Source organism: Balaenoptera musculus, chromosome 19, assembly GCF_009873245.2.
Source record: "Balaenoptera musculus isolate JJ_BM4_2016_0621 chromosome 19, mBalMus1.pri.v3, whole genome shotgun sequence".
NCBI classification, from domain to species: domain Eukaryota; kingdom Metazoa; phylum Chordata; class Mammalia; order Artiodactyla; family Balaenopteridae; genus Balaenoptera; species Balaenoptera musculus.
In genome coordinates, this window is record NC_045803.1 from 42,602,356 (window position 1) to 42,616,216 (window position 13,861).

Here is a 13,861-nt window from a genome sequence, read left to right on the forward strand (position 1 = left end):
GAGAGGATTGGAGAGTTCATTGAGAGGCACTCATTAAGTGAAAAACCTGACAGGCTTATCTGGCCAGCCCCTCTGCTAGCTGAAGACCTTCCCTTAGGAAGAGGGCTGTTTTAAGAATGCGAAAAGTGACAGTTAATTTTTATTTTTTATCAATGTTTGAATAGCTAGCTAATGCATTCACGTGGGTCAAAATTCAGAAGGGTACACGGTAAAAAGTATCTTTCCTGTTCCTTAGCTACTAGCTTCTCCACCCATAAGCCCAGTTTTTTGGGTCACCTTCCAGAAGTATTTATTTTAAAATACAAATGTTATCATAGACTACATTTCTCCATATCTTTTTAAATAATTAATTAATTAATTAATTAATTTAGCTGCACCGGGTCTTTAGTTGCAGCACATGAGATCTTTGTTGCCGCGTTGGAGATCTTCGTTGCGGCATGTGGGATCTAGTTCCTTGACCAGGGATCAAACCCAGGCGCCCTGCATTGGGAGCACAGAGCCTTAACTGCTGGACCACCAGGGAAGTCCCCATATATATATTTTTTTTAATTAACAATATGTCTTAGAGATCTTTCCATGTCAATACATAGGGGCTTCCTTATCTTTTACAGCTTTTTATGGCTGCGTAGTGTTCTCGTATAGATGTTATCATTACACAAAGTTAATCTGTCATTGATGGACATTTAGGTTGTCTGGACTTTTGCTATTACAATCAACGCATTACTGATTAGTTTGATAGATAGCTGTGGAAAGGTGATTTTGGACAGGAGGCAGTATCCTATAAGAACTTAAAGGTACTTGAAGATACACATTTTTTTCCCTGATGCATCCCTAGTATTTAGAAGAATGTTGGGCACTTAGGAAACACTCTACTAGTTCTTTTTTTTTTTTTTTAAATTAATTTTATTTATTTATTTTTGGCTGTGTTGGGTCTTCGTTTCTGTGCGAGGGCTTTCTCTAGTTGTGGCAAGCGGGGGCCACTCTTCATCGCGGTGCACGGGCCTCTCACTATCGCGGCCTCTCTTGTTGCGGAGCACAGGCTCCAGACGCACAGGCTCAGTAGTTGTGGCTCACGGGCCTAGTTGCTCCGCGGCATGTGGGATCTTCCCAGACCAGGGCTCGGACCCGTGTCCCCTGCATTGGCAGGCAGATTCTCAACCACTGCGCCACCAGGGAAGCCCCTCTACTAGTTCTTGATGGATGCTGCGTTGAAGAACCTGACTTTAGAATATGACCACCCCGAGTTCTAATTCTAATTCCACTCACTAGCTGTATGATGTTGGGCAAGCCATGTCACCTCTGAACCCCCATTTCCTCATGTGGTATGAGTCCGTATAAAGTTCTGGGGTTTACAAATTTGTGGTTTTGTGGTTTTATCTTATTTGATATTCAAGATGACTCTGTGAAGTCTAATTTTCATCTTCCAAATGAGAAAACCTAAATTCCTAATAAGTTAATTCAAGTTCTGCATCAACATGCTGATGGTTCCAACTAACAGAGTTTTGAGGGACCTTTGCATGTGTCCTTAACACAGCTTTAAGCAATGCTGAATCACCTAGTGATTTTAGGTATTCCCTTTTAAGCTTTTCGTCTTCTTTTTACATCAAGGAGAAAGTGTTTTTGGTCCCATTATTATTTTTTTTAACTAATTAATTTATTTATTTTTGGCTGCATTGGGTCTTGGTTGCTGGGTGCAGGCTTTCTTTAGTTGTGGCGAGCAGGGGCTACTCTTCGTTGCGTTGTGCGGGCTTCTCATTGCTGTGGCTTCTCTTGTTGCAGAGTGCGGGCTCTAGGTGCACAGGCTTCAGTAGCTGTGGCACGTGGGCTTCAGTAGTTGTGGCTCGTGGGCTCTAGAGCGCAGACTGAGTGGTTGTGACGCACGGGCTTAGTTGCTCCGCGGCATGTGGGATCTTCCTGGACCAGGGCTCGAACCTGTATCCCCTGCATTGGCAGGCGGATTCTCAACCACTGCGCCACCTTGGAAGCCCCAACTATTCTTGAATACATCTTTTAATAACATGCTTCTCTCCCTTCAAACCAAGGGAAGACAGGCCTTAGGCTCAAAGCTTCAGCAAACATGGGAATTCCCTGGAGGTCCAGTGGTTAGGACTCCACACTTTCACTACCAAGGGCGCGGGTTCGATCCCTGGTCGGGGAACTAAGATCCCGCAAACCATGTGGCATGGCCAAAAGACAAAACAAAACAAAACAAAAACTTCAGCAGACAGTTGATTCTGGGGCCCACAGAATTCAAGTGTCTTTCCCAGGATCACCCATCAAGTTAAGGTCAGTGCCTGCACAAGAATGGGGTCTCCATCGCTATTAATAGTATTAACAGCAGACCTGGCCATAATGCATCCTAATTGTCAGTTCTTTACATTTATTCTCATTTAATCCTCACAACTACCTGTAAGAGAGTTACTGTTATTATCCCCGAGTCTAGTACTTTTCTCCAGATATCACACTGCCTCACTGAGCATCTAAAAATCAATCTTTCCTATTTCAATAGATGGAGAAGGACCACAGGTAGTGGGGGTTAGGGAGGAGATAAGAAAACAAACTCTCAGGTGTGTCAGAAAGATAATATAACCATATTATATAAACAACTCAATCTAGACAGGTCTAGGTACCACTTCTGGCCCTTCCATTTCCTAGCTATGTAACTTCAGTGAATTCATTTAACCTCTCATTTTCCCAATTTAGAAAATGGGCGTTAAAATCTACTTTATTGGGTGCTTGGTGAAGATTAAATGAGAAAGTATACAAACGTTAGGGCTTCCCTGGTGGCGCAGTGGTTAAGAATCCGCCTGCCAAGGCAGGGGACATGGGTTTGAGCCCTGGTCCGGGAAGATCCCACATGCTGTGGAGCAACTAAGCCCGTGCACCACAACTACTGAGCCTGCGCTCTAGAGCCCGCGAGCCACAACTACTGAGCCTGTGTGCCGCAACTACTGAAGCCCGCGTGCCTAGAGTCCATGCTCCACAGCAAGAGAAGCCACCGCAACGAGAAGCCCGCGCACCGCAACGAAGAGTAGTCCCCGCTCGCCGCAACTAGAGAAAATCCGCACACAGCAACAAAGACCCAATACAGCCATAAATAAATAAATTTATTTTTAAAATTCATACAGATTAAAAAAAACAAACAAATGTTAGCTGTTAATAATAGTAATTCATGATGGAAAGGACTCTCGACTCTTGAGATTGGTGCTTGCTGTATTCGTTTGCTAGGGCTGCTGAAACAAAGGAACACAGACTGGGGACTTAAACACAGAAATTTATTTTCTCACAACTCAGGAGGCTAGAAGTCCAAGATCAAGGTGTCAGCAGGGCTGGTTTCTGTTGAGGCCTCTCTCCTTAGCTTGTAGATGGCTGTCTTCTCCATGTGTCTGTACATAGTCTTCTCTCTGTAATTGTCTGTGTCCAAATTTCCTCCTCCTCTTATAAGGACACTCGTCATACTGGATTAGGGCCCACCCTAATAAGCTCATTTTAATTTAATCACCTCTTTAAAGGCCCTTTTTCCAAATATAATCACATTCTGAGGTATTAGGACTTCAACACATGAATTTGAGGGGGGAACACAATTCACGTTAAGAGAAAACTTGGACCTACAGAAAAATAAAGATAATAAGTAGCTGGTAACCCCAGTCACAGGGAAGCTTCATTTCCTTCCAGTCTTTTTTAAATTTTTTCCTGTGCATAGTTACATATACTATATATGCAGTTCTACATTCTGCTTACATTTTGCATAGCTGGATAAAAAAACCATGGAGTGAATGCCCCATAGATTATTTAACTTTTGCCCTATATTAAGATGATTTAAACTCTGCAGCATATCATTCCTGGTCTTTTTTAGCCCAAAGGCAAAGCAAGATTCCTCAGAAGATGAGAGTACAAAGCTGTGTGCTGGAGGTAAAGGGCAGGGTCACCCTGGGAATCTCCCTGCCCCTGGGACCCTTTGGAACTGACTCAGGCCGAGATCCCTCTTTCCCCTCCTCCCACCGGCCAAGCATGTTGTCACAGCCCATGACTCCTCAGTGGGGATGTCGTCAAGGAGGCAGGGCTGGTATCTAAGCAATCTTCTCTTTCTCAGGGGCACACTCCAGCCTTCCCACGAAGGAACCTGCCTCTGAGTGTGAGCTCTGGGGCTCTGGGGAGCTGAAGGCAGCTCTGTATGCTTTTAAGCCCTCCATCTTCCTCCCCTCCATGCACTAACCCTCTCCCCAAAAGATGGCCAGTGTCTTAAGTTCTTTCACCCAAGTTAGTTTTACCTGCTTTTGAACTTCATGTTAATGGAATCATACACGTGTCCTCTCTTGTATCTGGCTTCTGTCACTCAACCGTGTCTGTAAGATTCATTCATGTTGTTGTATGTCCTTGTGGTTGACTCATTTCATTATATGAATATTCCACCATATTTCTATTCATTCTACCTTGATGGACATTTGGGCTATTTCCAGTCTTTAGCTATCATAGACAGTGCTGCTGTGAATATTATAATACTTGTCTTTTAGTGGATGTATCTTTTTTTTTTTTTAATTTATTTATTTATTTTGGCTGTGTTGGGTCTTCGTTTCTGTGCAAGGGCTCTCTCTAGTTGTGGCAAGCGGGGGCCACTCTTCATCGCGGTGCGCGGGCCTCTCACTATCGCGGCCTCTCGTGTTGCGGAGCACAGGCTCCAGATGCGCAGGCTCAGTAATTGTGGCTCACGGGCCTAGTTGCTCCGCGGCATGTGGGATCTTCCCAGACCAGGGCTCGGACCCGTGTCCCCTGCATTGGCAGGCAGATTCTCAACCACTGCGCCACCAGGGAAGCCCTAGTGGATGTATCTTTGTTGGGTCTATACCTCAAAGTAAAATTGCTGGGTCTTGGGGAACGTGTATATTTAGCTTCAGCAAATACTGCCCAACAGTTTTCCAAAATGACTATCCCATTTTACACTCCCACATCAGACTTCTACTTTTTTTTTAATTGAGGTAAAATATGCATAACATAAAATTTGACCATTGTAACCATTTTAAACAATTCGGTGACGTTAAGTACGTTCAAATTGTTGTGCAACCATCACCATAGTCCGTCTCCAGAACTTTTTCATCATCCCAAACAGAAACTCTGTACCCATTAAACAATAACTACCCATTCCCCTCTCTCTCCAGCCCCTGGTAACTTCTATTCTACTTTCTATGTCTATTAATTTGAGTATTCTAGGTACCTCATATAAGTGGACTCATGCAGTATTTGCCCTTTTGTGACTAGCTTATCTTACTTAGCATAATGTTTTCAAGATTCTTCCATGTTGCAGCATGTGTCAGAACTTTATTCCTTTTAAAGACTGAATAATATTCCATTGTATGTATAGAACACATTGTGTTTATCTATTCATCTCTTGATGGACACTTGTGTTGTTTCCATCTTTTGGCGATTGTGAATAGTGATACTATGAAAATATGTGTACAAGTATCTGTTTGAGATCCTACTTCAGTTCCTTTGGGTATACGCCTAAAGGTAGAATTGCTGGATCATGTGGTAATTTTATGTTTACCTTCTGAGGAGCCACCAAACCGTTTTTCACAGTGGCTGCACCATTTCACATTCCCAGTGCAGGAGGGTTCCTATGTCTTTACTTCTTGCCAACACTCGTTATTTACTTTTTTTTTTTTTTGCCACCCTAGTAGGTATGAAGTGGTATCTCATTGTGATTTTGATTTGTATTTCCCTAGTGACTAATGATATTGAGCATTTTTTCATATGCTTATTGGCCATTTGTATACCTTATTTGAAGAAATGTCTTTTCAACTCCTTTGCCTTTTTATTTATTTTTTTAAAATTGGGTTGTTTGTTTTTTGTTGTTCTGGAGTTTTAGGAGTTCATTGTATAGTCTGGATATTATTTGGAATTCTACTTTTTAATGTTATACTCTTATATACTGTTTGAATACTTCATCATGTTCATATTACTTTTTGTTGTTGTTGTTTATCTTCTCAAAGAACCAGCTTTTAGTTTTATTTATCTTTGCTATTGTTTTCTTTGTTTCTATTTCATTTATTTCTGCTCTGATCTTTATGTTTTCTTTCCTTCTGCTAACTTTGGGTTTTGTTTGTTCTTCTTTCTCTAGTTCCTTTAGGTGTAAGGTTAGATTGTTTATTTGAGATTTTTCTTGTTTCTTGAGGTAGGCTTGTATAGCTATAAACTCCCTGCTTTTGCTGCATCCCATAGGTTTTGGATCGTCGTGTTTTCATTGTCATTTGTCTCTAGGTATTTTTTGATTTCCTCTTTGATTTCTTCAGTGATCTCTTGGTTATTTAGTAACATATTGTTTAGCCTCCATGTGTTTGTGTTTTTTACGTTTTTTTCCCTGTAATTCATTTCTAATCTCATAGCGCTGTGGTCAGAAAAGATGCTTGATATGATTTCAGTTTTCTTAAATTTACTGAGGATTTGTGACCCAGGATGTGATCTATCCTGGAGAATGTTCTGTGTGCACTTGAGAAGAAAGTGTAATCTGCTGTTTTTGGGTGGAATGTCCTATAAATATCAATTAAATCTATCTGGTCTATTGTGTCATTTAAAGCTTCTGTTTCCTTATTTATTTTCATTTTGGATGATCTGTCCATTGGTGTTAAGTGAGGTGTTAAAGTCCCCCACTATTATTGTGTTACTGTCAATTTCCTCTTTTATAGCTGTTAGCAGTTGCCTTATGTATTGAGGTGCTCCTGTGTTGGGTGCATGTATATTTATAATTGTTATATCTTCTTCCTGGATTGATCCCTTGATCATTATGTAGTGTCCTTCCTTGTCTCTTGTAACATTCTTTATTTTAAAGTCTGTTTTATCTGATATGAGTATTGCTACTCCAGCTTTCTTTTGATTTCCATTTGCATGGAATATCTTTTTCCATCCCTTCACTTTCAGTCTGTATGTGTCCCTAGGTCTGAAGTGGGTCTCTTGTAGACAGCATATATATGGGTCTTGTTTTTATATCCATTCAGCAAGCCTGTGTCTTTTGGTTGGAGCATTTAATCCATTCACGTTTAAGGTAATTATCGATATGTATGTTCCTATGACCATTTTCTTAATTGTTTTGGGTTTGTTTTTGTAGGTCCTTTTCTTCTCTTGTGTTTCCCACTTAGAGAAGTTCCTTTAGCATTTGTTGTAGAGCTGGTTTGGTGGTGCTGAATTCTCTTAGCTTTTGCTTGTCTGTAAAGCTTTTGATTTCTCCATCGAATCTGAATGAGGTGCTTGCTGGGTAATCTTGGTTGTAGGTTCTTCCCTTTCATCGCTTTAAGTATATCATGGCACTCCCTTCTGGCTTGTAGAGTTTCTGCTGAGAAATCAGCTGTTAACCTTATGGGAGTTCCCTTGTATGTTATTTGTCGTTTTTCCCTTGCTGCTTTCAATAATTTTTCTTTGTCTTTAATTTTTGCCAATTTGATTGCTGTGTGTCTTGGCGTGTTTCTCCTTGGGTTTATCCTGTATGGGACTCGCTGCACTTCCTGGACTTGGGTGGCTATTTCCTTTCCCATATTAAGGAAGTTTTCCACTATAATCTCTTCAAATATTTTCTCTGGTCCTTTCTCTCTCTCTTCTCCTTCTGGGACCCCTATAATGCGAATGTTGTCACGTTGAATGTTGTCCCAGAGGTCTCTTAGGCTGTCTTCAATTCTTTTGATTCTTTTTTCTTTTTTCTGTTCCGCAGCAGTGAATTCCACCATTCTGTCTTCCGGGTCACTTATCCATTCTTCTGCCTCAGTTATTCTGCTATTGATTCCTTCTAGTGTAGTTTTCATTTCAGTTATTGTATTGTTCATCTCTGTTTGTTCTTGAATTCTTCTAGGTCTTTGTTAAACATTTCTTGCATCTTCTCGATCTTTGCCTCCATTCTTTTTCCAAGGTCCTGGATCATCTTCACTATCATTATTCTGAGTTCTTTTTCTGGAAGGTTGCCTATCTCCACTTCATTTGGTTGTTTTTCTGGGGTTTTATCTTGTTCCTTCCTCTGGTACATAGCCCTCTGTCTTTTCATCTTGTCTGTCTTTCTGTGAATGTGGTTTTTGTTCCACAGGCTGCAGGACTGTAGTTCTTCTTGCTTCTGTCACATTACTTTTGTAGTTTAAAAACCCTCATCTGTTATCCTTTCTTATTTTAGGGAAGGATTATTTAAAACAATTGTCATCATCATCTGAAACTAAAGGACAATTTTTCAAAAAAGGATAGTTGGGAGAGCTCACCCTGACCTTTCCATGGCACAGCACTATCCCTCTGGTCCTTGTTGTGCTGCAGTCTAGTAAACTGATGAGTGCTGGTGTCTGGGCCAGCGCTAAGGGAACCCCTGGGACAGGGCATGTTGCCGATGGGCCCAGTTGTAGCCCCTGGCAGGTTTCCTGACTCCATGCTTTGGCCACAAGGAAGGGTGGGTAAGAACATTGGTTGTGAATACTCTCTAGCGTATGCCTTGGAGTCAGGCTGACCTGGCTTCTGAACCTCAGTTTCCTCATCTTTGTAAAGGAGCTAATGCCTACCTTGGCAGCACAGTTGTAAAGATGAAATGGGCCCAGTCTCTGGATTAGCGAATGGTAGTTATTAACTCAGAGTGCTTGTTTAAAGGGCGGCCAAGCAGGGAGGATTCAGAAGGAGCATGACAGACTGAAACAACCCGAGGTTATCCAGAATGATCTGTGTGGGTGACGGTGTAGCAGGATGCATACAGCGCATATGTAGACTCATAGCCTTCGGAAATGCTTGAAATCTTCTGCCTCCAGCTATGACCTTGGGTCAACTCTATGTCTCGTGAGACTCCATGGGGCTAATGTCGCTGAATATCTATGACTTTGGTTCTTCGGCCCACAGACCACGAAGTGATCCGCCCTCTTGAGACCAAAGTCAGAAGCCCATCTGAAACTCATATTTGATCACATTGCTGGTCAGAGGAAGTAAGCCAAGTCTCCTTCTGCAGTGGCTTGGAATAGTCCTTGATCCAGTCAGGGGGCTGTTGTCAGGTCTTTGCTCCCATGGGGTATCTTCCAGAAGCCCCTCCTTCCTAATACTCTTTTCCTCCCTTCCCCACAGTAGTTTTCATGGAGTGCCCTGGGCGAGAGTCGGCCCTGCTGACTGATGATGACTTCACTGTTCTGAACAACAAAACAGTCCAGGTAAAACACCATGTCTACCTTCAGGAGAGAAGAAAGACATTCTCTGTGCATGCCCAGCTTGCTGCTGGCCAGGAGGCCGAGGTTGCCGTGGCTGTTGTGAGCCATGTTACCCCTGCAGAGGACACAGGGTTAGACCTCAGTTGCCCATAGCTGTGCGCGTGGGTACCGATCTAAGCAGGGTAGTGCTTGCAGCTGCCCAGTAGGGGCTGCCAGAGTCAGGCCAGGAGGGCCCAGAGCTGCTTTGTGAGTAACGGCCCAGTGCCCTTCCTCCCTTGAATTCCCTGTCCCACCTCCCTTTCCTTCTTTCCCATATCATGCCGGTAAACCGCAAGTGAAGGCGATCCCAACACAGGACTGCCAATCTCATGAACCTTTGGGAAGATGGACCTGAGGCTCTTGGCCACATTTCTTTGTTTTGTTTAATTTAATTTTTTGAACAGCTAATATATCCACATGGTTCAAAATTTTAAATATTAAAGTTATAGCATAACCTTCCCTTTTTTCTCCCCATCTGTCTAATGCCCTCTCTACCCCTCCAAGAGAAGACACAGGTAACCCTGTTACCAGTTTCTTTCCTTCTAATTTATGTATTTGTTCTATATATTAAATATATTTATATACATCATATATAGGTATAAAATAAACTTTTCCGTTCTCTTTTATGCAAAACTAACATACTATTCACATGTCTGCACCTTCTTTTTGCACTGAAAAATACATCAGTACACTGCCTATCCCCTTCTCACAGATAACCACCATTATAAGCTTCTAGTATCCCCCAGACTTTGTCTGTATGTAAGCAGATGTGAATATATGCCTTATTTTCCCACCCTTTTACACAAAAGGTGGAACAGTGCCTGGCACGTATTAAGCCCTATGTAAGTGTTTGTTAGATAAAATACTAAACTACATTAAGCTGTTCCATACCTTGTTCTTTTTCACTTAAGTATGGATATATATCAAAGATCTTTCCATGTAAGCACAGAGAGACATTCCTCATTTTTCAAGCTGTATACAATTTCCACTAGATGGATGTATTATAGTGTATTTAATTGGGCCTTCTCTATAAGTGAACACTTAGATTATTTCCAAATTTTCTTTTACAATAAACCCATCTGGGCCTCTATCCTTGTCCTGAGCCCCTGTAGGTGAGAGGATGTTGGGTATGTTCCAGTTGTTTGCACACCTGGGTTAAGGGGTCTTCTCTCCTTGCAGGAAAGGAAAGCACTGAAGATCTCCCCATCCAAACGTATCTTGCGAAGACGCAAGAGAGATTGGGTGGTCCCGCCAATATCTGTCCCTGAGAATGGCAAGGGTCCCTTCCCCCAGAAGCTGCATCAGGTATGACTGTGCCTTCTCCCTGGGAGTCATTGGTGTCTTCAGGGACTCTCATTCGAAGGCCTGAATATGAGGTTTCTTGCTGCTGAGCCCTGGGGCCCGCAGAGGGAAACTCTCTGATGGGAGCAGTTTCTAATCAGGCAGTGCCTCTCCACCCCTCCCCACAGAGGGTTCTTTGCTACAATAATGAGATATTTGTCACTTTGTCAGCTAACATTTCTTTTGCTTCCAGCTCAAATCTAATAAAGACAGAGGCACCAAGATTTTCTACAGCATCACGGGGCCTGGGGCAGACAGCCCCCCTGAGGGTGTCTTCACCATAGAGAAGGAAACGGGCTGGCTGCTGTTGAATAAACCACTGGACCGGGAGAAAATTGCCGAGTATGAGGCAAGTAGCCTTTGGCATCCAACGAGAAGCAGGGCCCCAGGGAGGGTAGTGCCAGACTGACCCCAGGCCTGTGTACCTACAGCTCTTTGGCCACGCTGTGTCGGAGAACGGTGCCTCCGTGGAAGAGCCCATGAACATCTCCCTCATTGTAACAGACCAGAATGACCACAAGCCCAAGTTCACCCAGGATGTCTTCAGAGGGAGCGTCTTGGAAGGGGTACTACCCGGTAAGAGGACTGGGGAGGGCACAGCTATAGAGGTCTGCTGGGCCCAGACCTGGCCTTGGGTCCACGTCTGGAATCAGCCCAGACTCTTAAAGGCTGGAAGAACCCTTCATACCTGATTTCCTGGGCTGTGCCTCAGATCACCTGGGATCTTCTTAAAAGTCCAGATTCCCCTACTCCATCCCAAGATCCCTGAATAAGAATGATCCTGGAGTAGAGCCCCAGAATCTGTGTATTTGAAAATTTCCCAGAAGCTTCAGATGATCAGCCAGCTGCAGCTCTGGAGCTGCAGAGACCTATACTTGAATCTGGATTTTGTCTCTTTATCTGCTGTAACCCTGGGCAAGGTCTTGGCCTCTGAGCCTCAATCTTCACACCTGAAAATGGGGATAATATCAACCGTAAAGAACTGTGAAGAGGGCTTCCCTGGTGGCGCAGTGGTTGAGAGTCTGCCTGCTAATGCGGGGGACACGGGTTCGAGCCCTGGTCTGGGAAGATCCCACGTGCCGCGGAGCAGCTGGGCCCGTGAGCCACAGTTACTGAGCCTGCGCGTCTGGAGCCTGTGCCCCGCAGCGGGAGGGGCCGCGATAGTGAAAGGCCCGCGCACCGCGATGAAGAGCGGTCCCCGCACCGCGATGAGGAGTGGCCCCCACTTGCCATAACTAGAGAAAGCCCTCGCACGAACCGAAGACCCAACACAGCCAAAATAAATAAATAAATAAATAAAGCAGCTATAAAATTAAAAAAAAAAAAAAAAAAAAAAAAAAAAAGAACTGTGAAGATTAGAAATAACACATGCCTACTGCTGTGTGATATGAAGCACCTGAAATGAGGTTCTTTGGGGAAATGGCAGCTGCAAGGAGGGTGGCAAAGGCAGAGAGGTGTTAGAATGTGGTTTACAGAGAGCAGAAAATGAATTGTCAGGCTGGGGAAGAGGGTGAGAGGGGCTGGCAAAAGACTAGAGAAATAGGTGACATTAATGACCTCAAAGACAGGTGCTGGTGAGGAGGGCTCCTCTTCTCCCTTTGTCTCTGAGTTGTGGAGAATTACAGAGAAATGTGAGTTGGTTAGGCTGCTAATAACAGACATTTCCAGAAGAAAAACAGTACCTTCAACAATATGGAACCTTTTCCCCCTTTGTATTCAGGAAGCCTAGAGGTGGTCAAGCCAGGCTGGAATGGTGCTTTAACGTGTAGGGGAACTAGGCTCCTTCCATCTCGTTGCTCTGCTGTTTTGGCTTTATTCCCAAGATTACCTCATGGTTGCTGCTGGAGCTCTGACCATTACATCCGGAAGGAGGGAAGGAGTGGGAAGAATAAGCCCCTTAATTCAGAAAAACGCTTCCCCCAAAGCTGTATATCCCATTCGTCAGATTTCAGTCTCGTGGCCACAGCTAGCTGCAAGAAGCGAAATAGTCTTGGTTCCCGGTGGGCTTGTGCTCAGCCTAGAATGATTATGAGGATTATGTTTCTAAGAAGGAAGGGGAGAATGGGAAATGGGCACCAATTAGCAATCTCTGCCACGAGTGGAACGTGGGGCCAAGCCAGCGAGCAGGGTGGAGCCTCTCGGAGTTCCAGACGTGGGCGAGGCTGGAATCGGAGCTGGAAGGGAAGGTTGCTCACTCATCAGCGCTTCTCCCCGCCAGGCACTTCTGTGATGCAGGTGACAGCCACGGATGAGGACGATGCCATCAACACCTACAACGGGGTGGTTGCTTATTCCATCCATAGTCAAGAGCCACAGGACCTCATGTTCACGGTCCACCGGAGCACAGGCACCATCAGCGTCGTCTCCAGTGGCCTGGACCGGGAGGTAAGTGGCCCTTCGGGAAGGTGCTGCCTGCCCGGGCTAGCCCAGGCTGGGGTCTGACGCTCAGAGCAGAAGCCTCTGCCCCCAAAGCCCAGGGCAGAGCAGTGGGGACCCAAGTCAGCTGGGAATGGCTGCTGCTATGTCCCACGTTGATGACCTGCAGCTCCCTCGGGCCAGTGGCACGTTGCCAAACCATCTCGTTAAGGCTGAGGAGGCAGCTGTAAAATGCAGACGTTTAATACTTTCTGCAGGTTTTCTCATTTCCTCTCGGAATGGCTCACTTAGCACGCACATTGCGCAGATTTGTCCCGTGTGTGCCACAAAGCAGAATTAGCTCCATGGATGTTGGAGTTGCCTCCTGTTCCCTAATTAATACCTTTGCCCAAATCCACACTCAAAGCTCCCATTCTGCATCCGCCCAGGGTCAGGAAGCAATGCCCAGGCTTCATCCCATGACAGGCCCAGGAGAACCGTTTGGATCCACGGTTCCCCTCCCCCTCCACCCTTTGCTTTTGGTCTTTCCTGCAGTGGGTGAGCAGTGGGTCAGGAATCAAGAGAACACTGAGAGGGAGGAACATTCCCCTTCCCTCCACGTACACCCAAGGCTGTGCCCAACGCGCAGTGGCCTTCCACTTCCACTCTCCTTTTCTCCCCAGAGAGTCCCTGAGTACACACTGACCATCCAGGCTACGGACATGAACGGGGACGGCTCCAGCACCACGGCTATGGCCGTAGTGGAAATCCTCGATGCCAATGACAACGCTCCTGTGTTTGAGCCCCAGAAGGTAATGCCCCTTCCTTCCTTCTTCCCTCGTCAGATGATGAAGGACTAAGTTTCTCCTTTCTGATGAAACTCTGGAACCAGCCTACATTGCTTCAAGTCCCAGTCCCAGCACTTGTGAGCTGTGTGACCTGAGGTGAACTACCTAACCTCTCTGTGCCCTATTTCCTAA

At 44.7% G+C, this 13,861-nt stretch overlaps 1 protein-coding gene across 2 annotated transcripts in view; it reads left to right on the forward strand.

The window, feature by feature from the left end:
* Positions 1-13,861, forward strand: part of CDH3 (cadherin 3) — a 45,507-nt gene that overhangs the window by 18,258 nt on the left and 13,388 nt on the right. For both annotated transcript variants that reach the window (XM_036835087.1, XM_036835088.1), the window contains exons 3-8: positions 9,067-9,149; positions 10,365-10,490; positions 10,720-10,875; positions 10,958-11,102; positions 12,745-12,911; positions 13,565-13,693. In XM_036835087.1, the coding sequence (XP_036690982.1) occupies positions 9,067-9,149; positions 10,365-10,490; positions 10,720-10,875; positions 10,958-11,102; positions 12,745-12,911; positions 13,565-13,693 (806 nt within the window). The remainder of the gene's footprint in view (positions 1-9,066; positions 9,150-10,364; positions 10,491-10,719; positions 10,876-10,957; positions 11,103-12,744; positions 12,912-13,564; positions 13,694-13,861) is intronic.